The sequence below is a fragment of the Microtus pennsylvanicus genome, chromosome 10 (assembly GCF_037038515.1).
Source record: "Microtus pennsylvanicus isolate mMicPen1 chromosome 10, mMicPen1.hap1, whole genome shotgun sequence".
NCBI lineage: Eukaryota > Metazoa > Chordata > Mammalia > Rodentia > Cricetidae > Microtus > Microtus pennsylvanicus.
The window spans coordinates 26,554,694-26,581,141 of NC_134588.1; the positions used below are offsets into that span (position 1 = coordinate 26,554,694).

General features: G+C 39.2%; 1 protein-coding gene across 7 annotated transcripts in view; it reads right to left on the reverse strand.

The window, feature by feature from the left end:
* The window catches only part of Srgap2 (SLIT-ROBO Rho GTPase activating protein 2), a 218,821-nt gene that overhangs the window by 103,928 nt on the left and 88,445 nt on the right, over positions 1-26,448 (reverse strand). For all 7 annotated transcript variants that reach the window (XM_075987879.1, XM_075987877.1, XM_075987878.1 and 4 more), the window contains exon 4: positions 4,115-4,277. In XM_075987879.1, the coding sequence (XP_075843994.1) occupies positions 4,115-4,277 (163 nt within the window). The remainder of the gene's footprint in view (positions 1-4,114; positions 4,278-26,448) is intronic.

The window sequence follows — 26,448 nt, forward strand, 5'->3', positions numbered from 1 at the left end:
TGTCTGTGAAGAAATTGATTTTATTTTTGCTACTAGATACAAATTTAATTGATTTTATTTTTTGCTAATGCAAATTTACTGGTAAAACAAAAGACACTATCTATGCTACGATTCCACTGTGCTACGTCTTGGTTGCTGGTCACTATAAGAGCCTCTGAAATGATGAATTTCCTCAACAAATGTGGCCTTTCTACTGCATAAGTCAGCTCACTCTATACTCACACTCCACTTGTATTTGTCTTTATCTCAGGGTCTACAACCTTTCAGAAGAAATCTATAGTGTAGGACGGAGGTACCATGAAGATCTATAACCCAAATTGGTTTTTTTTCTGGGGGGGGGGCGTTGTTTCTATCTTTAGAGAACTGAAGCATATAATGAAGTTCAGGTCTTGAGTTCAGTTTCTCAAAGTTAGCAGCAGATCCAGCATGAGAAAGGTCCCTTGGAAAAGATCTCTGATCTTATTCATCTTTTATGAAGCACAAAGCATCATAAAACAGAAAAGATGGTCTCTTATCTGATTTCTATCTTTATCAGTGGAGGTCTAATTCTTCAGGTGCAATAGACTCTACACAAGATAGCAGAAAGCTGGTTGAAGAATGTGTTTTTGCCTAGAACTAGAAAGCAGAAAGGCTCTCACCCAATTCAAACAGAATGAGTCTTTTCTTATCTATTAGACAACTTTGTAGAGAGTTCTTTCCATTCACTGGGACCCCAAGGGGAAGAGAAAAGAGATTTTAGAATAATAAACACTGGCCATTCCATAATCCTATTTATATCTCTAATTAGTAATAATATATTGAAACCAAGTTATAACAACCAAGAAAGAGTCTTATGATCTGCATTTATACAATTATAATTATAATATTCTTAAAGACAATAACGAGAGAAACCAGGCCAAGTCTATAATACTGCATGATTCTATTCATACAAAATATGAATCTATGCACAACCGAAGTTTGCTATTAGAAATAAGTGCTGTGGCTGCTCCTGGGGCATCCAGAATTGGGAAAGGAAGAGAAGTCTTTTGGAATACTGAAATGTTTTGATTCCTGATCAGGGAGCTGGTTGCATAGGTGTATTCTGTTTGTGAAAATGTACTAAGCTACAAACTTATCATATGTTTGTTTTTCTTCTATGACAGTGGTTCTCAACCCAGGGTTGAATGACCTTTACAGGGGTCATTTAAGACCATCAGAAGATACAGATATTTACAATACAATTCCTAACAGTAGCAAAATTACAGTTATAAAGTAGCAATGAAAATAATTTTATGGTTAGGATCACCACAATATGAGGAACTATATTAAAAGGGTGCAACATTAGGAATGTTGAGAACCACTGTTCTATGAAGTATCATAAACAATCTTGAGAATTTTTCTTTACATCATCAATGTAAGAACACAGCTTACAGAGGTCAACCTTGAGGTCCTGGTTAGTAATGTTATTAATGGAAAGATTTTTCTTTCTAAAGGCTAACATGCCTCAGATCTCTGGTGAAATATAGATGGGTACCTGAGGAGCGAGGAATACTAGTAGCTTTGATATCTGGCTATTGCTACCACAGACTTCTCTGAGATGTGGACAGGCTACAAATCTCTCTCAGCTAATTTCTCTCTGTAATGAAGAATGTCCCCCATAGTCTTGGACATTTCAGCACTTGATCCCCAGCTGTTGGTACTATTTGGGATGTTTAGGTGCTGCAGCCTTGCTGGAGGAACTAGTCATTGGGGTGTGCTTTGAGAGCAAAGCCTCACTCCACTTCCAATTTAATCTCTGCTTCACACTTGCATGAGATGTGAGTTCTCAGCTCCCTGCTCCTGCCACCACCATGCCTGATGTCCACTGCCATGCTTCTCCACCATCATGGACTCTTCAGTGCTCTACAACCATATGTCCAATAAGCCCTTCTTTCTATAAGGTGCCTTTCGCCATATTGTTTTATCATAACAACAGAAAAGGAACTAATATACTCCAAGACTAGAAGAAAAGGAAGCCAACAGACTGCCCCAAATTAAGTTAGGCAAACACCTCTCATGGAATTACTGTTCTCAGATGAACAGAGAAAATTAAGGCAGAAGCCACCAGTTTTGCAGGGCCGTTTAAAACAGTCTAAGCAAGCTGGGGGGTGGTAGTGGCACACACCTTTAATCCCAGCACTCAGGAGGCAGAAGCAGGTGGATCTCTGTGAGTTCGAGGCCAGCCTGGTCTACAAGAGCTAGTTCCAGGACAGATAGAGCTATTACGCAGAAGAAACCCTGTCTCAAAAAAAAGATAATCTAAGCAGGTGTCAAGGTCACAAAGAGCAAAAGAGATTACAGCTGAGAGTCCATCTAAAAAAGTTATTTCAGGGCTGGAGAGATGGCTCAGCGGTTAAGAGCACTGACTGCTCTTCCAGAGGTCCTGAGTTCAATTCCTAGCAACCACATGGTGGCTCACAGCCATCTATAACGAGACCTGGCACCCCCCTTCTGCTTGTGGGCACACATGGAAGGAATGCTATACACATAATAAATAAATAAATATTTTTAAAAAATTAAAAAAAAATAAAAAAGTTATTTCAGTCACAGAAACATACATTACTGTGTGTTAAAGAGCAGATGCTGGAAACCACAGAGATGGCACTAAGTGTCCCGAACAGCAGGGTCACAATAGACTGTCAGTGAGTGTTGACAGGAGTTACCTTTCCCTCTTTTTCAGATGTTATACCCTCAATACCCCACCTCTAAACACAGAGACTGCCTCTTCATAGATACAGTTAAATACAGAATAGTACTCAGCCTTTTGTTCAGGACAGTAAAAATGGAAGAAATCCTGTACTACTTCCAAGTATAATCAAACCTGAAACACTGTCCAATGTTAAAAACTAGGAAATTGATTAAGAGCTACAACCACATCAATGACAATTTTGATTATTAAACTATTTCCTCACTTAGCCTCTAATCTTAATACTGGATGTTCTCATCTAGAAGTCAGCAAATAAATAGCTGTATATAATCTCTCCCCGTGACATTCACTTTCTGGAAATTCTCTGGAGAATGTCAGACATGGTATATGTGATGGTCTGAATAAGAATGGCTCCCAGAAGCTCATAGATTTGCATGCTTAGTCATTAGAGAATGGCACTTCTTGAGCGGATTGTTGGAGTAGATTTGGCCTTTTTGTAGAAAGTATGTCATTGGGGGTGGGCTTTATGGTTTTAAAAGACCAAGTCAGTCCTAGACTCTTTATTTTCTTGCTGTCTGGATTTGGATGTAGGCCTCTCAGCTACTTCTCCAGCACCATGTCTGCCTGTGTGGCAGCATGTTCCCTACCAGATGAAAATAGACTAAATCTCTGAAACTATAAGCAAGCTCCAATTAAATATTTTCTTTTATAAAAGCTACTGTGGTCATGGCATCTTTTCACAGCAATACAACACTGATTAAGACTACTACTTTGTACAGTATTCAGGGTCTCTGCTAGCATTTATAACCAAGTCTCATGAAAGAATGACTCCACTGAGAGCTTAAGAAAGGGGGGTTCCTGAGTTCCAAGAGGCTAGTTCCAGTACTAATAGGAAAAGGGGTATTTGACAAAAAGGTCTTAAGTTTATGACAATTATTTTCAGCTTTTCTTTGGTCAAATTTCTCAATCTATATGCAATAAATTAAGTAACAATCAAGTTTCAGAAAGCACTAAGGTGTCCATGCTGAGAATAACCAAATCCTGGAGTCCAACTGGCTAAGACAGAAGTTAGAAAGAAAAACTAAATTGAAAATATAAACATATAGGAATTGGTAAGGGAACTAGATGAGGAAAACATGACACAACACTAAAGATCCCTAGGTCCCAAGAGTTTTGCAAAGCACAAAGGAAGCTCCCAGAACAGTATCAGTACAAAAAGCTTATGGCTAATGGTGCTGATCCACGACTGTGTCTTCCCAGGATTATCAATTCAGCTTAGAAGGTTAAAACGTTTGCCACTTCAAATATTCTTTTTCTTTAAGACTATGTGGTATAGAATGATCAGTGGAAAACCTGCTATGTGAAAGAAAATATTTTTTCTCTTATTTACAAAGCTGTGCCACTGCTCCAGCCAAGAACCTTTATGACTAGGGACATATATCCATATACCTTTTTAAAGAGTCTTCCTGAGTCTTCGCTGACTTGAACAAATCGAGGAATTATATTATTCAAGTAGATGTCACTCAGGGTGGTATGATCCCTGCTCTCCCGCTTCACCTGGTTTAAGAGGAGGTTCCAGCAGTTTACTGGAGAGAGGACATTCTGGTCTTTCCTGCAGAGAAATGCAAGAAAAAAAATTAAGTGTTAGTAAGGAGGCAGGGCCGGCAGCTATGATGATAGTTCATATCACAAAAATCACAGTAATCAAAGCAGAAGCAGAAACAAGGCTATCTTCCCTAAAGCCTACTGCTATGATTTGAATGGGAAATGCTCCCTGCCCCAGGCACATATATTTTTGTACTTTCTGTACCCCAGCTACTATTTGGGGAGGTTGAGCTTAGCTGGAGGAAGAGAGTCGCTGCAGGAATGAGCCTTAAGGGGTATAAGCCAATTCATTTTAATAATTAGAAAACTGAAGCTCACAGGAATTGTCATTCTCTCACATCAATAAAGAGCAAGGGGAAGTCAGAGTCCACAGTTCGGTATTGTCTGACTAGAATGCATCAGACTGTCTCTCCACAGTACACATCTTAGAGTTAGGTCATCTGGTCATCAAAGTTAAAGAGTCTATCAGAGGGGCTGGAGGGATGGCTCAGTGGTTAAGGGACTGGCTGCTCATGTGGAAGACCTGGGTTCAGTGCCTACGGCCCACAACAAGTAGCTCACAACCACTCCTAGCTCGGACTCCAGGGATTGGATCCCTCTCTCACATCCATGGGCACCTGCACTCATGTATATAAACCCACACATGTACACATACACATAATTAAAAGTAATTTTAAAAATCATGTTATCAGAGACAAAAATCTATGGAATACTACAGACTAAAACCTCTACAAGTTTGCCCACAATAGGATTCCACAGAAACAACGTTGAAGATATCTACCATGAAAAAATTCACAGAAGACTCTCTAGTTCCATGTAACACATATAAAGAGGGTTGTTTTGGACAGCACTGACTAAGCCATTATCTCAAGTCCCATATAATTAAGAAAAAAACTGTATTTGAATATATGTATTCCTAACATTCATGCTTTGGCAGAGCCATAAAGTTCTAAGTCTTTATTCAAATGAAAATGTGATTCCCAAAGCATATCAATTACCTGCTCTGTCTGCATTACTAATCTGAACAGATAGATAGCTATACACCTTGAAGTTGGGTTTCTTTTAGGAGAGAGAAGAGAAGTAGGATTCATTTACGGTATCTTTACATTACTGTTTAAATCCCACAACTAGTCAAAAAGTGAGCTGCAACACACTTCAGTTTGGAAAATAAGCAAGTCAACGAGGCATTTTTTCACAGTGGTATAGCAAGGCCCTACAGAGCAGGAACCTCTACTGGAAGGGAGCACAGGAAGGCTCTGCTGGATGGCTTCCTGCTCTAGTAGTTTTGCAGGCTTCTTTGATTTGGAGTCGACAAAACTGAGGGAACTTCATTTGGTTAGGAGATTAAAATTTGTCTTTATATCTTTTCCATCTAGCATTTGTTAGTACAATGTCTCTGCTTTCCCTGTTCTTCACCCCCACCCCACCCCCAGTCTCAGGCTGTATAATGCCAGGACATCTAAAGAAAGGGGTATGCATCCCTTAGGAATGTACTGAACACAGCTGTGAACCTCTTTAAACATTAATCCCTAAAAAGTAGACAAAATATCCAAAAGTATTTTTCTTATTTAAAAAAATTCAGGAAGATCAAGAAAATACTACATTGTGTTGCAGAAGAGATGACTAATCAAAAGAAAGGAAACCCAGAAAGTCATAAGCCAGTGTGCACCTACAGAAGGGATTATCCTACAAACATACTGGACAAGATAAACCCATGGAACTGAATCATGAACATTAATTTGAAGACACAAGCCCAGTTTTTCTTCCTCAATACAGATTAAATCTATGGATGCTCAAACACTTAACAACAGATGAAAAAAAAAAACAGATGGCTAGAAGGATTTCTAAGATGGCCAAGGAAAAAACAGCTCCATGGTCATAAAATCTCTACATTATATATTACCACACCCTTCATATTTCCTATGGTTGTTTCAATAAACTGACATACAAAATCACCACAAGTCCCATCAATTTTCTACCAGCTCATCTACAAAATGGCCAGTGCCCCATCGAGCTCCTGAAAGATCTTCAATAGATCACTGCCTAGTTCCCAGAAGCTCCTCCAGTTGGCAATGGCAGTTAATTAACAACGTCTACATTTGCGGCTCTGCAGAGCGTAGGTTTGGTGTTAGTGGTTGGCTTGAGCTTCCGCATGACTGTACTGAGGTTCCCTCCTTGTCCACAACCTATTATTTGCCCTTTCTCAAGGCTGTTGTAGATCAGCCGAGATGACGGATGCAAGAGAACTTTAGCAACACAAAACACTATGCAAATGTGAGAAATATTATTATTTTCATTTCCAAACAAATGAAGACTTAGCTTTCATCCATTTCCAACATGTTCCTCAACAGGCACTGGGCCACAGCCAAGAAAGCAGCCTGCTAAAAGTGCATAACCCTTTGCAAATCACAGTTGGGATAAGACAGTGATAGGCAATTAACCAAGCAGCTGTATGTGTCTGGGAAGACATGAAAGATATACCAAAAGGAAAGCAGACTTCAGTACTCCACTATAGTTTCCCAAAGAGACAAGGTAGAACAATAGTCCTGTGTTCCTAAGTGAGCACTGGGTGCTGAGGTTGACAAAGAATTCAAAGGGAGCCCAGAATCCCAGAAGCACCAGCAACTTCCAAAGCACCATAGCAGAATCCCTCTCAGACCTGCCAATTTCTAAAAAGCTGGCAATTATCAATGCATCTAAGGATATAATTTCTCACTTTTTTGCAATGACAAACTAAACTCTGAATGAGTTAAATTCATCATTCAGTTTATGTTATTAAGTATCCAATGAGAAAGATTAAAAAAAACAGGTATATGCATGATAAAAGAACTCATTTAGTGATGGTTTGACAGCAAACTAGTGATAAGAAAGAAGCTGAATGCAAGAAATAAAATAAATAAAAAAATGCAAACCTAAATTCCCTCCTGGCACTTTGATTAAAATGAAATGAACTAAAGCAGTCAAAGAGATTATTTTATTCAGATGAGTGTTATTAGCCTTTCTGGCTTATTTTCTTTATTATGCATTTTGCTGATGCTGACAGAAACAGGCAACCTCAATAGAGGAAAAGCTGCAGCGGATTTGTGGTCTGACAGCGCTGTGCATAAAATCAGACCCTTGCTGACCCAGATAAGCCAGAGGATGGATTGGATTTGCTAGGGAAGGTGTTAAAAAAGGAGAGAATTTAAAAATCAAATCACCAAGGCAGAAACTGACTTAAAAAGATTCTCACTATAATGGTAGCTGCTGGTTGTGTGTCACAGTAGTACAGTGGCAGCCTGAAGGTACCTTTCAAAGACAAGCGGGCAGACAGGGGGTGGGCACATTTCTCTGGATTTATCACAGCTGTGGCTTCAGCTCTGCCAACAATGAGATCAGAGTAGGAAAGCTCAGAGACAGGAACAGAGAAGTACCAAAAGCAAAACCAATATACACTATGTGAAGAAAGAAGCTTTCAAAATTTCAAGTTAGAGCCACATACTTGCCTAGACAGATGATTAGAAAGGATTCAATAAGCTGTCTATGTGTCTTAAAACAATCTAATTGCCCCCTCTAATCTGGCTTGGGGAAAGAGCTAGAGCAAATGGGATTCTTGTAGCTCTGGAGTACTCCCATGAAGCTTAGCTATAACCTTGGGAGAGAGGCATGCTTTCCTTTCCCTCCTTCCAAACTAGGAATCTGCCTTGAAGTAGACAACCGGACCAATAGTGTCTTACACATCTGCTAAATGTTTAGCAACCATTTACTTAGTGCATATGAGACCACAGTTCTTTTGGGTTAAAACAGAGAACTAAGCAAGGTCCTAAATATGATCCAACAGAGACTCTGCCTTCCCTTCAACCACACCACAGCACATTGACCTCAGGGGAGAGGAGACAGCTGGAGGCTCTTCCCATCATCCAAGACAGTTCAGTGGGTACCCTGAGAACAAACAGGAGGTTTACTCCAAACCCATCTCTGCCATCCCAAGCTCTTGCCTAGATTTCTGACATCTTATTTCTGGTTCCTTCTGAGTTTCCAATCTCTTTTTATTTCATTCATTCACTCAACAAAAAATGAGTAGTTAACAATGTACCAAACCCTGTTATGTGGACTAGGGCTAAAAAAGGTTCATCATTCTTGTTTCTTATATCAATCCATATTTGTGGACTTTTTAGAACTAAAACATGGCTTCTTCCTCCTAAACTGTCCTTGTGGGTGAAACCCTCATCTTGTTTATATTGATCTTGCTGTTTGTATATATATAAAAGAGCCCACTGAGAAACCCTCATTTGACTAAATTAGAAGGTCTGTCTTTTGACAGCCTTCTTTATGACTTCTGCAGACCTGGAGTCTTCCCCTTCTTTACCCTACTCTCCTTGTATACTATAGATATGATCTAAATACTAGTGAACATAAACTATGAACTCAACTTCTGTCATTTGAACGTTAAACATACCTCTCTCAAGGCACACCAAAATAATCAATGATCAATACTATATATAGTTTATTACTACAATCCTAGAATTTGGAGGGTAGAGGCAGGAAAAATTGCTGCCAAGTTCCAGGCTAGCTAGAACTATACAATGATATCCTGACTCAAAAAATATAGTGACCCATCAAAAGGCCTGAAGAATAAATAGTCAACAGAATTAAAATATAGCAAGAAAAAGATACAGTAAAGATATGAACAATGACCAAAGACACAAAGTCATTTGGCTTCTCAACTGAAAAAATTTATAATCATTGCTATTGAATTTTCAGTTGGATCCACATGTTCTATATAGGAAAATCTGTGAACAATTATACAATTATATCTTTAGTTTTTCCCTCTCTAGTTAATTAAGATGTCACCAGAAGCCTTGTACGTAATGACAACTATATAGAGAAAATCACAGATGTGTTTGCAGATTTTTAAAATAAATAAAACCTTGGAAGATGGTTGAGACACACTGCCTGGCTCAGTTCTGGTCATTCACGCTAGAGAAAAAATACCTACAAGTACCAAAATATAATGGCATCATTCTGAAATTCACACAGTTTCAAATCATCAAACGCTCCCTTTAGGAGCAGACATCTTCCAGGCACCAGACACAAGTACAGAAATTTGATATATAGCCAGTAAGTTACTAATTTCCAGCCAGAAGGAGTTACATATGTCAAGTACTAACAACCCATTCATTGGTAAAAAAAAAAAGGGGGGGGCATCCATAAGGGTACCCCCCTTTTCTAAACACATGTTCTTGGGAGAAAGAGTCCCTTTATACAACTCATGATAACAATGAAGAAAATAGTTTGAAACCAAAGAAAAATGGAACAAAGCCATACAGTCCTCAGAGCAGCTTCATATACCATTACTACTTCTTATATGTTGTATCTCATGTTTATTCTCTGAGTAGCTGCGGAGTGACTGAATATGTATCCCCATGGGCTTGTGTGCTCCAAGCCCAGACATATTAATAGCCATGTTAATACTTCATTAGTGAAACTTTAAAGGGCTGGGTAGTATAAGAATGTTCTAGTCAGTTTCCAGGTTAGTAGGTCAGATTCTGAGTTTAGTTCCTTATGGAATTTGGATGAATAATGACTCTATTCCAGCAAGGAAGTATTTTGTATAAAGCACCCTAAGACCCAGATTCAGCTGTCACTTCATAGCCAGGTAATCTTAAGTAACAAGTGTACTGCAGGCTTGACATTTTCTTTTCCTGTTTAAAAATATAAATGGAAACAACAGATCCAATGCCTAATCATCTGGCTCCTGTTAACATTAAATCAAAGTGATGTTCATGTAAAAGCTTTACTCACAGGAAGTATTCTCCAGCCATGATTCAGTATCACCATCACTTATTACTTTAACAACTGTTATTACTACTTGACAGCCCACTCAATGAATTTGCACTCACAAAACAGCACCAATAAAGTTGTAATTTTCCTAAAGACAAACACACCTCAAACTTCTCAGGTCTTCTCCTAAATATTACTATCAATTACGTTTGCTACATTTAGACTACGTCAGTCCACTAAATAGGAATATGTTTAGCTACTACTAACATATCACCTGGTTCTAGGGAAATTCCAAGTTCAGTAAATCTGTTGCACCCAATCTTGCCCAGACTTGAAAGGGAAAAAGTTTAAAGTGTAAAGAGAAAAGCCAGAGGGTACAAAAAATAGAATCATGCAATTTCAGGAGTAGAAGAGACTTTCAAGATGGTGTAGAGTCTAAACCAAACCTATCATTTTCTATGGGAGAAAAATGATACTCAGGGATCTTGAGGTCACCCAAATAGTGGTGGAACAAGACAAGGGCCCAGGTCTCTTGACTGGCAACCATTTTCTTATTGTGGTGGTGGCTATATTTCAGTCAAAAAGCCTGAGTTAGTGTCTACAAAGAACTAGTGCTGAAAGAGTTAATGGACAATGCTTGGCTCCCCAGAGCACAGAGCTATTCTAAGACAACACATAACAGGAATACCAAGGGTCCATGAACCCAGAGGGAGCAAAGCTGCTGGTGACTAGCGGCGCCAGAAAACATGTTGACACACTGCATGTGGTTATACATGAAAGGCAAGTGAAGAGAAAACAGTTTTGAATCCCACCCATTCTAATTTGGGACTGGCTCTAGGCACCTACCAGAGGGTGGTGCCATACCCGGTCACTCTGTAAAAGGACCTTTCAGTTCCTTCATTCTCTATTCTGTGGCTTTAGTTAAAATGTTTTCTGCTGTATAAGAACCATAACAGACATTTTAAAAAGAAAACTGTTACAGCACAGTAAGATCCAGGAGTCACTGTAGATGATTTGGGTCACTCTAAAATGGAAGATTCTCAATCCGGATTTAAATTCTACTATCAACCATTTCTTTCTTTCTTTCTTTCTTTCTTTCTTTCTTTTTTTTTTTTTTTGTTTTTTTGTTTTTGCTTTTCGAGACAGGGTTTCTCTGTGGCTTTGGAGCCTGTCCTGGAACTAGCTCTGTAGACCAGGCTGGTCTCGAACTCACAGAGATCCGCCTGCCTCTGCCTCCCGAGTGCTGGGATTAAAGGTGTGCGCCACCATCACCCGGCCTCTATTGACCATTTCTAAGCAAGCATGTAAACTGCAACTTTCAAGAGCCAGGCTCCTAAGTTTCTAAGAGAGCAGTTTCTCTAAGTGACCTTGCAACAGAATCAATCACCTAGATGCTTGCTTAATCTGTGAGCTGGAGTAATGCCCAGGCACCCTCCTTTTAAAATAAGCATTTCAGGTAATTCTGCACACTGCAAAAAACACTTTAGAACTAATGTTCTTTTTTTTTAATTTATTTATTTATTAAGGATTTCTGCCTCCTCCCCGCAACCGCCTCCCATTTCCCTCCCCCTCCCCCGATCAAGTCCCCCTCCCTCATCTGCTTGAAGAGCAATCAGGGTTCCCTGACCTGTGGAAAGCCCAAGGACCGCCCACCTCTATCCAGGTCTAGTAAGGTGAGCATCCAAACTGCCTAGGCTCCCCCAAAGGCAGTAAGTTCTTATAGGAATGTTTTTCAGTCAATGGAAGAGGAGTCACTAATATAGCTAAAATAATGATTAACTTAAAACTAGCTTTCTTCTCCCCAATCCCCAATCCCTAGAAAACAGTAGAGCAGAATAACAAAATACCACACAAGTGTGGTCAGTAGAAAGCATCCTGGGGCTGGCAAGATGGCTCAGTGACTAAGAGTGAGTATTGCTTTGTAAAGGACCCACATTTAGATCCCAGTACCCATGCCAGGCAGCTCACAACCACCTGTAACTCCAGCTCCAAGGGATCCAATGTCCACACACAGACACATAACTCAGTAATATTTTTTTCAAACAACAAGATATCAGTATATACTATATATAGAAAAATTTATTTTTGAAAGAGATATTCTTGGTTAATAATATAAATGCACATTGTCTTGTATTTTTCTGCTCTTTTGTTGATTTGCTTCGTTCTCCTAGCTGTTTGCTTTAATCAGGGTCCCACTATGTAGCCCAGGCTAGTTTAGAATTCATGTTCCCCTGCCTCAGTTTCTCAAGTATGTGGATTATAGTTGTGCACAACCATGGCTGGCATATCTGTCTATTTGTATGAGTACACCTGTGTGTTTCAGCTTATAATACAGGTTAGAAGTCTAAGGCAATGTCCTAAATTCAAGGAGATGGTCAGATACCCAAGCCCCTTTTAAGAATCTGAAAATCTCTTCAAAGTATTTTTTTCCAAAGACGGAAGTGAGGGAGAAAGGAGGAAGAAAGAAAATGAATTGAGGGGAGAGGCGCTGGGAAGAGGACTAATTGGGTAAGAAGCACTTGATGTGCAAGTGCAAGGTCCTGAGTTCAGATTCCCAGCATGCGTGCGCGCACACACACACACACACACACACACACACACGCACGCACGCACGCACACGAGGATGGTGATGCACATCTGTAACCCCAATATTGGGGGAAAGACAGGTAGAGAAAGGATTCTGAGAGTTTGTTTAGCTAGCTAGTCTAGCCAAAAGGTCAAGTTGTAGGTGAGAAAACTTATCTTTACAAAAAACAAAACAAAATAACAGGTACCAAGGGATAAAGGAAAACACTAATGATCTCTGGCCTTCATACGCTTATGAATGGAGGTGCACACCACCACCACCACCACCACCACCACCACCACCACCACACACACACACACACACACACACACACACACACACACACACAGGAATTGGAAGGAGAGATAAAGCTAGGACAGTATTTGAACACAAACTTCCTAATTTCCATGTAAATAAAGAATTCCCTCAACTTCTGGAAGCCATTCCCTGAGAACCTCTTTTCAGGACAATCCTTAGAAGTGTTTAGCGTTCTGGTCACACTGGGCATCGCATAATTACTACATTTTGCACTATCTTCTTCCTGACACTCTACAGTTGACAGCCACCATCTTTTTTGTGCATCTGAATAATAAATAGTCCCCACTATATGGATTTCTTCTCATATTTACAGTGACTAGAAATGCTGACCTAAACAAAATTCTAAGGAACATGGAAAGAAAGAGATTAGCAAGTTCCAAGAAGAAAGATTTTGAAAATGATGATACAGACACAATGTTACTTGTTTCCTAAGTGACATGCTTGATATCTACAGGAAGTACCTACACACACTAGGCAAGGCAGGCAGGCAGGCAGGCAGGCAGCAGAACTGGCTCCTTTTTGCACTCTGATGGATAAAATCAATAGAAGAGCACCATCATTCTTAAGTGGATAACTTCTTGACCACTGACAGAAGTTGAACCTCATTTCCTTTACATGATCAAAAGGACACAAATCTCTTAGCCCTAGATAAAAGATTCAGAAGCAGCGCAATTAGAAAAACATCAGCATCTCCAGCTTGGTTGTCAATAGAGCCATATAAATAGCTAAAACCCATGAACATGGAGGGAATGAAAATGGAGCAAAAGATTTAGAAACTAATCTTTTCTAAGGAAGGCATACAAAGAAAAAGGGAAAGTGATGAGGGATTATGAGGGAAGAGGCAAGGGGAAATGAAGGAACTGAGAAGATAGAAAAACCAAACCCTAAAACGATTCTAAAATTTCCTGATCCTTTTTTAGCAATTTGTTTTTAGGCTGTAGAAATGAGCACAGTATCAAAGATTTGAGCCCATCTGCATTTGAATTTAGGCTGCAGGAAGATTCAGAACAGCTGGAAACAGCAGCACTGACCAGGTTACAGGTATCTGGAAGAAAAAGAAATAGAATAAGTGTGTGGGAGGTGGAGGGATGAGGGTTAGGTAAGGCATTGGAAGGAGAATCCTGAAGTCATCCTCAGAGAGGACAATAACCAGGTCAGAATTAGTGTAATAGTTGTAGGAGAAGCCAGTCTGTCTGGGTAAGAAAGCCAGCAAGGAAAAATAAGGGGCATTAGAACAGAGAACTAGGGACAGTCTAGCAACCAGGGTTAAAATTCTGCAGGGTTAGTTATCTACAGAAGAATGCCCTAGAACAGATCAAGATTGCAAAAGGTCCTACACCATGTGACATGAGCTGATGGTAAATGGTCTACACGATCACAGCCAAACCTGAGATAAAAACTGGATTCTGGTTCTGGTCCCCTAACTGTAAAAGACTGTTAGACTGCCTAGATGGGAAGGGAGAAGGTAAGCACAGTCATACGAAGAGAAACTGGCAGGGGCCCACATCCATAAACAGAAACAGGGAGACAAATCCACAGACAGCCCTTGAGTACATTCATCATCTGACTTATGTGACCCCATTGCTGACTTTCATTAATATCCTGACATAACCTATGGATGACTATGTCCCTTGTTTTTTCTTAAGCTTTTTTTCTTTTCCTCTTTTTTCCCCCCTTTTCTTTTCGGTTTTTGAGACAGTTTCTCTGTGTAGCCCTGGTTGTCCTGGAACTCACTCTGTAGACCAGGCTGGCCTCAAAACCAGAGCTCTGATTCAGAGTACTATCTCTCAGCGTTGAGATAAAGGTGTGCACCATCACATATGGCACTTTATTAAGGTTTTTTGATCTCTGGTCAAGAAAAAGATTTGGAAGCAAGAATTTTAATTAAGTTCTCAACCTGGAGAAGAAAAATTAAATATAAATAGAATTGTATTTCCAATAAATAATATGACTACAGTGGAAGTTTGAGGGAGAAAGCACTAAGGAACAACTCTTTGAACACAATTTTGGCTGGAAAACAAAAACTTGAATACTCTAAGCCAGTTTAACAACTGAGTCAGTATTGTCAAAAGTGTGAGTTAGCAATTATGAAACTACATTCTGTCTACAGTCTAGGACAGAATAACTAATTAAATATATTATGGCTAATAGGACTAGACTCCTCACTGTTCAGAGAAGAGAATTACAGAAGTGGAAAGTGGGAACATTTAAATAAAACATTTGACATCAGAACAGAACTGAAGATTAATGTGAACTCACAGGCTTTAATATAAATAAGTAGAGATAGTTTCTGGATTAATAATGGTTGAATTTAAACGTTTTTTTTCCTTTTTACTTCACAATGGTGTCAAAGCAGACACTATATTCTAAATTTTGAGTTTTAATTTATTCCTGGATAGCCACAGGCAGTATGACTCTGGTGATTCTGGGAAATCACCAACTTGTGATCACAAGTATAAATAATTAATACTCCAAAATGTGCTATATTGCTAAGTTATGGAGCATATTAAATTAAGTGTATTAAATGCACTTTCAACTTATGATATTTCCAGCTTACTATGAATTTATCAGAATGTTATCCTATCATAAATAGAGAGTCATCTAAATATAAATGGAGAAAGAAAGTATAAGTACATGGGTGTTGGTTCCTAGACCTACCTCTGTCTACTACCTTTGCTGACAGAGATAAATAGTTAAACTCCAGTAACAAATAGCATGCATAAGCAACCATTGTTTCTAGATCAAATTCCATACTAAATGCAATCAGGACTCTCTAAAGAAATGACTTTCTAGAGCAGAAACAAGGCAAGCTCAGTCTGAGCCTGGACCATTTTACACTATAAAGAAATGAAAATAAAACATGTCATAATGACACAGGATCCAGTTTGACATAATGTCAATAATCAAATATAAGACACCATGAACACAGAGATAAATAAAAATGTTAAGGTAAACTACTGAAGGAAATAAAAATCCAGTCCACAGTGATATAAACAACCTTCTACAAAATCCCATGCAAAAAAAATGTATAAGGACTCAGAGAATTAGAAAAATGACTCTTTGGTGACTATCCTCCTCCTCCTAATAAAATGATTCAAGCAAGAATTATCAATAGATGATAAAACTACTGGTAATTATACACAGAATTAAAATGTCTCCATGATATGTCCTTTAATTTCAAAGCACAGGACAGAATAGCTTTAAGAGTTACATAAAAAATTAAGAAACCTGATATATAGCACTTGATCAAAGTTATTATTATCAGTAACAGAGCAAATCACCAACAAGTGGCATACTGAGCAAACCATGACAGTAACCCCGACAGCACTTCTACCAAAGCTTGTAACCCGAATCAAATCACAGACAGTATTATCAGAAGATTAGAGTAGCAAATTTAGTAGCAATTTTTGGGTCAAATGCTTTAAAAAAATGTTATAAAGTACAAAGACTTAGAATTTATTCTCCATTAAAGGACACTCTGAGATAACTACACAATTGTGAATTTTCCTTTCTCAAAAGGACTTTTTAAACAACTGGTAAAATCTGAATGACTATGGATTAAGTATTATCATGGTGATCTTCATGGTCTGATTTTTGACAATCACACTGCAACTATATTAAAAAATAAGGATAATTTTGGCAGACACCCACTGAAATATTTAGGGATAAAAGAATACCATCCATGTCTACAAGTTATTCTGAAGTATTTCAGGAACACAAACACGGTAAATTGCACATGAAAAGAAAAAGAAATATATGAAGTAAGTGTATGCTATGTTAACCATACTTTCAATCTGGGTAAAATGGTATATGCTACTCTTTGTATTATTCTTTTAATTTTTTTTATTATGTATACAATATTCTGTCTGCGTGTGTGCCTGAAGGCCAGAAGAGGGTACCAGACCTCATTACAGATGGTTGTGAGCCACCATGTGGTTGCTGGGGATTGAACTCAGGACCTTTGGAAGAGCAGGCAATGCTCTTTACCATTGAGCCATCTCTCCAGCCCCACTTTGTATTATTCTTAAATTTTTTCTATAATTATAAAATATAATTAAATATAAAATTAAAATTGTCAAGGATTCCACTCTGGAAGAAAGTGAAGCCATTTCCCTCTCTCTCCTTTGTCATTAATTATATGTTACTCTGGCTTTTTTGTATAAACTGATCTCCACATGACTCAAGAACCTGTGCAGAAGTGATGATGAAAATGAAGCCAAGTGTTTATTCGAGTGTCTAAAAATATTCCTCAACAATCTTGGTTCTTTGGCTTGAGCTCCGCGCCTTTATGGGAACACAAAAATACACATACATACTTATACTATTTCACATTAATCAGTAACCTCCATTAATTAAAATAGTATTCCCTTCTATAGCTATGAATATGTGTTATTACCATAAAGAAGCTGCTTTGGCCTTTTGCAGGGCAGAATATAATTGGCGGGAAAACTAAACTGAATACAGGAAGAAAGAAGGTGGAATCAGGCAGACACCGTGTAGCCACCCAAGAAAGCAAGATGTGAGGTAACCACAAGCCTTGTGGTAAAATATAAAATAATAGAAATGGGTTAATTTAAGATGTAAGAGCCAGCTAGGAATATGCCTGAGCCATTCAATAGCCAAACAGTGTTGTAATTATCTTAAGATATTTTTTGTATGATTATTCAGGTCTGGGTGGCGGGGAAACAAAAGTACAGTCTCTATTGACATGGCAGCTTATTCTACTACCTGTATTTCATTTCTGGCAGAGCCCTGGCAAACGTGAGCACTCAGAAATGTTTGGCTAAAGAACTGGAGAAATGGCTCAACCGTTCAGAGCACTGGCTGCTCTGCTAGAGGACCTGGGTTCGATCCCCAGCACCCACACAGCAGTTCACAACTGTCTGTAACTCAGTTCCGGGGGATCTGACACACATGCAGGTGAGACACCAATGCACATAAAATAAAAATAAGTTATTTAAAACTTAACAAAAAAGAACAAGCCTACTAGAATTGGTATTCATCTATTTTCTAAACTTATGCACAGAACAGCCAGAAGTGACCTGCTTTCAGAATCATACACGTCCTTACAACACATCCTTAGTCCCCAAATAACAAGTGGTCTTAATCAAAGATTTTCAAAACAGTTGTTTCTATCTAAATAAAGTGGCACAAAAATGTGCCCAAATCTGATATATTGTCTTTCTTCATTTGATTAAAGGTGAGAAGCTTTCCAAACATTTATTTGTTGTTGTATCATATACTGCATATGCATTTTTCCATTCTGGATTTTCTAACTAGGCTGTGAAGTATAAGGGTTCTAGGCACTCATGCTTAGTACATATACCTGGAATCTGGGTGGCAGGGATAAGGGAAAGGCAGCACTCAGGGTTGGGAATGTAGCTCTGAGGCAGAAGACCTGCTTAGCATATGTGGGATCTTGGATTAGAGCTCTGGTACCATAAAAAGAGGAGGAGGAGAGAGAGAGAGGCAGAACTGAAACTGCTTTAAGTCATTCCATCTTGACCTATCTCTAACTGGTGGTGATTAATGACGTAATGGGAATCTTGCAAAATCAGCACTAAGAAAGTACAAAAATAAGCTTAGAATCCAAGAAAAGGGCCATGTATCCTAGCACTCAAGCAGGAAGGAGGATCATGGGTTCAACAGTGAGACTCCGACCTAAAAATACAAATATATATATCCTAGAAAAGTGCATTACACAGAAATCTGTACACTGTAAGAATCCATACCACTTTGAAGGTACTAATGAAGAGAGTCTATGCTGTGCAGCTGTCTGAATATGTTGTGGCAAGGAAGAGCACACAAGGAAGGGGCTAACAAAGTCAGAGGTGTACAAATGAGGGGTATAAGGGGGAGGAAGGCAGAAAATCAATATACCATTGAAGCTGAGCTTTTCTTACTGGGCTTGCCTCCCTGGGTACCTCTCAGTCTCTATTCAGAGTCCATTCAATAGTGCTTTGTGTTCTAAAGAAATCTGTCAGAGGCATTTCCACCTGAACATTGCAAAATCAGTCCCTTACAACTTCCTCCTCTTGCTGAATCCCCAAGACACTGCCTATAAATTCAAAGAATTTCAAGCATCAACAGAAACCTCAACCTCCACCCCCTAGAACTCAGAAACATCTGTTGTTTACAAAGGTTCAGACTGAGAGCTGCCAGACTTGTTCTACAGCCTCTACTTTAACACTAGAGGTTGCCAGGAAGGGATGTCTGAATTTCATGCAAGGATGCCCTGTTCCCATCACTTAAGCAGAAATAGACTAAAACAGCTCAGTATTTTGCCACTAAATATAATCCTAATTTGTTTGGTTTGTTCTGATCCTGTGCACCAAAAATGTTAAGATGCAGACCTATTTCATTGATCCTTTCAGAATGTAAAACACAAGGAGCAGTAAGTTTGTAAGTAGAAGAAACAGGAGGTAGCAGAGTAAAGCTATCCTGCTGCAATGAAAAATTCAAACCCTACTTTTTCTCAGCCTCCTTAAATCCTTCATTAACACTGAGCCCTTCCCACATGATTCCACATCTCCTCACAGTGTGATACTTCAGCGCAGCAGAGGACTAAGATATTAAAGTCTTTACTTCAATTACCATGGGACCAAATTTAATTGAGAACATAATTGTGCTATCTTTTACTCTTCTTTGGCTGAACCAAGTATGGGTCCCTTCCTGAATATTCTGCCATCTCTCTCTTCTCAGGAACTACTAGTACCTGCTTTAAATGGTATTCTATTTTTAGATTCATGTGCCCGTGTGGATATGCACTATTATTCTCTTACAATCTGCCTGACTTTCCCCAGCCAACAATAAAAAATAAAACTGTGCAGCAGAAACTGTCTTTTCTTCTTATCTTGGAGACCCTCCCACTTAACACAGTTCCCAACAAGAAGGCATGGCTTTTGTCTTTAAAAGAAAACTAGGTCAAAGACAATGCATTTAATTGGCTGTGAATTCTTAAGAATTAAAGATTCAGAGATGGAGCTACACACTGCTCCCTGGGTTTATGCTATGCTTACAGCAGAGATTCTTGTACTACAACTGTCCTATCCCCCGTGTCAAAGGACATGCCTACTGTGGAATGAAAAGCTTGAAGTGTGACCTGCTTACCCTATAGTGTCAGATCCTAGGAAGCATAGGAAGCTCTTGGAAGTCCGGCATACCCCCAGATGCTCATAAAAGCATGTTTTGCTGTTGACCCATCTATCATTCTCTATCCCAAAACAATGAAATAAGCCCATTTAAGTAGAAGTGTGGCAGCTTTTAATTGGCTTGCTGAGACCAGGAATCCAGTAACCACATTTGTTGCTGCACTGGCCTGCTGGCCTCCATGGAGAGCACTTCAGGACGTTAAACAGGACTGGTTTTCTACCTACTCAGGTGACACTACTCTTTACAGAAACCCCAATAGTTTCTTGCTACACTCTTCCCGTGGTGGTGGCAATTCTATCAGCTAATTTCTACTGAGTACCTACTAAGTATAGGTGCTAACTTAGTACTTCACATACTATATTTAATCCTGAGACCAGCTCCTCAAGGTATTACTCTCCACACGTCATGGATGTGGAAACTGATGCTTAAAGGGTTAAATGACTAGCTCAAGCTATATGGAGTAGAGATCAGGTTTAGACTTAAGTTTACCTGGTTCAAAGCTTGGGAGTGTTGTTTTTCTACTAAGTTGCAAAGCATTGCAAAAAGCTTTCAAGAGAATTATTTTTCAGTTCCAAAGACTGGCCAATCACCCTTGTTGATACTCAAGTTGCCTTCTTATGAACTCCTATCTACCTTTATCCTCCCAACACCTTTTATTTTTTTATTAGTTCTTTGAGAGTTTTATATGTGCTTTATTCACCCCCCAACTCTTCCTAGATCTATTCTATTCTTGTCCTTCTACATCCAACTTTGGATTCCTTCAAAAGAAAAAAGAAAAAAACAAGACCAATCTCTGCTGTGCTGTTCAAATTTTCTTGGATGTGTGGTCTTCCACTAGAGTTTGATTGACTTAACAGAAGCTACTTTCAGAGAAAACTGTTCCCCCCTCTCTCTCCCAGCAGCTAGCAATTGCCAATAGTGTCATGGCTAAGGGAGGAATTTTGTGTCCAACTCCCATCTCCATATTGGGGCTTGGTCAAGCTTAGGCTTGCACAGGTCTTGTATATGCTGTCACAACTGCTTTGAGTTCATATGTGCAATGGTCCTGTGTCCATAAGACATTGTCTCTTTGCAGTCATCCACTACCTCTGGCTTTGACACTTTCCACTCCTCTTCTGCAATGATCCCTGAGCCTTGGAAGGAGAGAAGGAAAGTAGATATGTTCCATTTAGGACTGAGCACTCTGCAGTCTCCTTTTGCCAACTGCCAACAACTCCTTTAAAAAATACAAGCTATCATCTAAAGTTCTATATGGAATGGGCCAGTGGAAAACATACGAAGGAATTTCTTGGTAATGTCTCAGTAATAGTAACTTGAGCCACAGGGAAGGGAGGCCAACTTGTGCTTAACACCAGATGCTGCTACATCTGGGCAAAACTTTCCTGGGGGATGTGCTAGTCCTAGGAAGACATGGAGTTCTTCCTTTCAACAACTTTATGTTTCCTATTGCTGCTGTCCTCCTTAGGTCAACCCAAACTCAAAGAGAATCTCTGTTTTCTCTGATTTTCCACCTTTTTTCTCACTTGCAGTCAGAACTATAATATTCTCCATGACCAGTTGATTCTGCTTTTCAACCAATGTCATCTTGTGAGAGTAGTAAAGAACTTTCAACTTGACTTGGAAGAAAGACTCCATTTAACAGAAGGAAAGCACCTACAGCACCTTTGTACATACATAGGCTAGGCCTAAGACCAAGCACATGAGCTCTATAAAAATTTTTCTTAATTAATTTGCACTTAGTCTTTCACTAAAGGGAGTGCTAAAGTTGAATATCTATCAAATTCTATTATTTTATATTTCTTTGTGTTTGACTATTTTGCCTGCATGTATATCTGTATATCATGTTGAAGCCTGATACTCCCAGAGGTCAGAATAGGGCATCAGTTCCTATGGAATAGGGATTACAGAAGGTTATGAGCGACCATGTAGGTGCTAGGAACTAAACCCAGGTCCTCTAGAAGAACAACCAGTGCTCTTAACTGCAGAGCCAACTCCCCACCCAGCCCTCTACCAGATTCATAAGATACGGAGGCCAGGCTCTCTTGCATCCTTCCTAAAAAAGTAACATAACTCATAGAGACCAAATAGGTAAAATTACTTTCTGTGTGTCCACCTTCAGATAATGCTAATTTAATATTAGCAAAAGTAAAATACTGGGGTTTTGGGGGGCGGGGTTGCCTCAGTTATGGTCCCTTTAATTTCTTTGGAATCCCTCTTCTAAAAGGGATTTAATTTAAAAATGTCCAACAAATATTTATTAAGGAAAAGGAAAAGATGGAGAAAAAAGATGTTAACAACAGATTATTAAGCAGCATAAGGTCTGTGTAACGAACACAGCAGGATAACCAAGCATACTGCTTCTCTAAAACTCCACATGGGGCGGGAGTTGGGGAGAGAAACTACCTCAAAATAAAACAAAGATATTAGTTATTAAAAGTAGGAGATCAAAACCAAATTAACTGAAAAGTAATTTACAGCAAGCCCATGTGAAAGAAAAGAAGAAAAGCCAGCACATTATTAATTAGAACCCTTCAGAATCCTGTGGGGCAACATTAACACAAATTCCACTTAAAGAGGCAATCAAAGGCTCAACAACAAATAGGAATACATTTATGCTCTTCAAAGAGTAAAAAATATGCAGAAATATCTTCCATATGAAGGCTTCCTACTGTCACATAATATTTTTTCTCTGCTTTTAAAGCAAAAGGTAGAATGAGTAATCTCTCTAGTTATCTGTAGCATCTCTCACTGTCTGGAGAAGAGGAATGGAACCGTCAGGTCAGATTTTGCATGAGTCAAGCTACATAGGCTTTAATGAGCACATCTGTACTGAGCCACATGGGGAAGGACAAAAGGTGAATAGGCACAAAGAACAGAAAGCACAGCCACCAGGGTGACACAGTAATGGCTTCCAGGGAAGAAATTTCCAAGAGAAGATGAAAATAAGTGGTTAGGCAATATTTGTTCCTAAAGTGCCACTTAAAACTATAACAAAACAACCATCCTAACCTAGGATGGATGACTGAAATGGAGCCGGAGTAATAGACAGGCCTGGAAAAGGGTGGGATGAATCCATGTGCACTGTCTTCAGCCTAGCCAACCTGCTCCATCCCAAGTTGAATAAATTCCACATCCCAGAGCAGGATCTATCCAGAGCTGCTGCTGGCAGCTGTTCTCCTAGCAGCACAGGCAGACAAATTCATGGCATTACTGGGCCAACAGCTGCTACAGCTCTGGGGGAAGTGACAAGTGCCTGCTGAGAATGAACTATTCTGGGACCAGTCACAGAGTCAGCAAAACCGAGGCTACAGTTTGCTGGCTCAATGAAGATACAGTACACTTCCTACTCCAAAGTTTAGAGAACCAAAAAGTGCTTTCTCTATCCCAGCTTGTTTGACTCAGGTGGTTCCTGTCTTCACATGTTGCTCCATCTTTTCTGTTCCCAAGGGCATGACTTCTATGTTGGCTCATATCACCCTCCCCACTGGACCATGCCTCCCTACAATTTCCTTTCATCTAGTCTTTCTAAAGCATAGATAATTCAGTTTCTTGCTCAAAAATTGTTAGTAGCTACTTTATCCTTATAAACAAAGTCCTAACCTATTGGCCAATATTCATAAACCTCTGTAAACTCTGGTTTACCAACTTTTCCAAGGTCATTTAGTATTATAGTTATAATTCATATTGTTCAGAGAAGCAGATAAGTTACCCCCAGCCATGTTTTCCTCACCTCTGGGCTGTTGGTGACACTACTGTCTATCTAAAATGTTTCTTTCTTCATCTCTTCATTCCTCTCTAAGATCTTTCACTGTCTTATTATATAGAATATTCAGGAATAATACATAGCATTGGCAGTTTTATTTTCCCATTCCTATCCACTGAACTTCACCTCCAACCAGAACAAATCACTCTCTTATGTGCACTATGTATGATCACATACCGTCCTTTCATATACCATGACACATAGACAATATTGCAAACACTGTCCCTCAACATCTCTCCCTTTATAGAGACTACTTTCTAGGTCACCTAAGTTAATAAATATATTTTCTAGTTTCCCTTACAGCACAGCATAACCATGTGACTAAGTTCTGTCCAGCTGGATATGAGTTAAAGGCATGTATGTGCCATTGTCAGACTATACCTTTAAAGAATAAAGATATAGTGCCCTCTTGCCCTGCTGTTTTTCTGAATTGATGAAATGGGATATGGTAAGAATGATCTATATGGGCATACAAAGTAGAATGGACACATTCTAGGGGTGGGACAAGGAGCCTGACACTGTCCTGACTGGATAGCAAACTATTATCTACAGAAAAATATATACCTATCTTTTATATCCAATTATTATTTAAGGTTTACTATAGCATCCACACCTTTCTTAACCAAACTAGTCATGTCTAAAATGCCCTTTATGTATACACCCCCAAAAAGAAGAAAAGGACAAAAATTTTGGTGCTACATACAAAATGTTGCAGAAGCACAGCTGCTTATAGCACATAAACATCTGAGCACTAGGCTGTCTTCTGCTACACAGAAATGAGGAGGAAAAGGGAAAAATGAAGGTTCCATTACAGTGTGATGCTAACAAGTAGAGACAAGGCAGAATTTTGCCAAGTGGACTGTTCAGATGATCACTGGACTTAAGAAAGTAGATCATAGGTTTAATTGTGGGGAAAAAGAAGAAAATGAGAGGAAAAAGGTACAAAAGGCTTAAAAATAACAAATGAAATATAATTTAGAATTTCACGTATACATTTATAAGGGAAAAACCCATTTATTCCATATAAAACTGAGAGACTCTCAACTATCTGATTTTTGTTGATATTTTCAGGAATAAATTAGTCTGAATACAGAATGCTGTCTGGAGTTCTTGTTTAGTTTTTCTCCATCTTATCCTTATTATGTGCATTTGTTCCTATGACTCATCTCTTCTTGTAGTAGGCTGTACTATGTGAAATTGCTATTATGTGACCAGCAATTCAGATGTTCCATTCTAAGAGAACAAAGCTTTTTGTTTTCAGACTTTTTAAAAAAGATTTAATTCGTGTGTGTGTGTGTGTGTGTGTGTGTGTGTGTGTGTGTGTGTGTGAATGAATACAGTACCCAGAGAGGCCAGAAGAGAGAGGGAGAGAGTATGTGTTTTGTGTGTGTGTGTGTGTGTGTGTGTGTGTGTGTGTGTGTGTGTGTGTGTGTGTGTGTGTGTTGTGAATGAATACCGTTCCCAGAGAGGCCAGAAGAGGGCAATAGACTTCTGGAGCTACAGATGGGTGTGAGCTGCCTGACATGGTTCTAGGAAAGCAATCTGGATCCTCTAAAGAGCAGGAAGCACTCTTAACCACTGAGCTGTCCCTCTAGCCTTCAAGCTCATCTTGCTCTGCTTTGCTTCTTTCTCTCAGAATGCCTTCAGCCCAAACTGTTAGTAAAACACTGCTAAAACTGACTCGGATCAAGCTCCCCTTGAAACACTTCTAGTTCCCTGACATATAAAACCCTCCCATCTTTGACCTGTCGAGGAGAAGGCACTGACTCCCTTTTAGTTCTTTTTAGAATTTTCTATCTTCCTAGCAAAAATATTTACTACCTGCCAATACTGGGAGACCTCTTAAGCCTTAGGTTTTTGGCTCTTGGTTCTTATTCTCTCTTCTACATTTACATATTGTTTACACTACAGATTTAATATGTATCTCCACTCAAAACCATTTGGCTCAGTAGTACCACATCTCAACTTGGGTACCTGAAATCCTTACAGTGCCTCAAACTCAACTACTCAAAGCAGAGTCACTATTAAAAGCACCTGATTCCTCCATGCCCTTATGTTAAAGAGGACACCACAATTCTTCTGATTGCCAGGTTAGAGATACCAGGTCACCTAACCATTTAGATTATTTTTATCCAATCAGTTATCCAATCCTGTCTAATTTCTCAAATACCTCTTGAATACCAAAGGTTTGTGTGGTTGGTAAAGGCTTGTTTACTGCTGGACAACAGCAGAGCCTTTAGGAGGTAGGATCTATTTATTAATAGGAGACTAGGACACTGGGGGATTGTCTTTGATGGAATCCTAACCTCATCCTCTCTCTGTTTCCTGACCATCATGAAGGAACAGGCCTCCTCCTCCTCCACATGCTACATACCACCACAGGCCTCCCCAAAAGTAGATCAAACATCTATGGACTTAGGACCTCTGGAACCATGAGGCAAAACAAAACACAATACTTTTCCTCTTTACAGTTTATTTATCTCAGTTATCTGGTCTTAATAACAGAAAGCTGACTAACACAAATACATCCCTACTGTTCCTTTCTAGACACTATCCAATTCTATATGTACTACCCTCAAAACTTAACATACTTCTCTTGGATTTAAAAAAAATTAT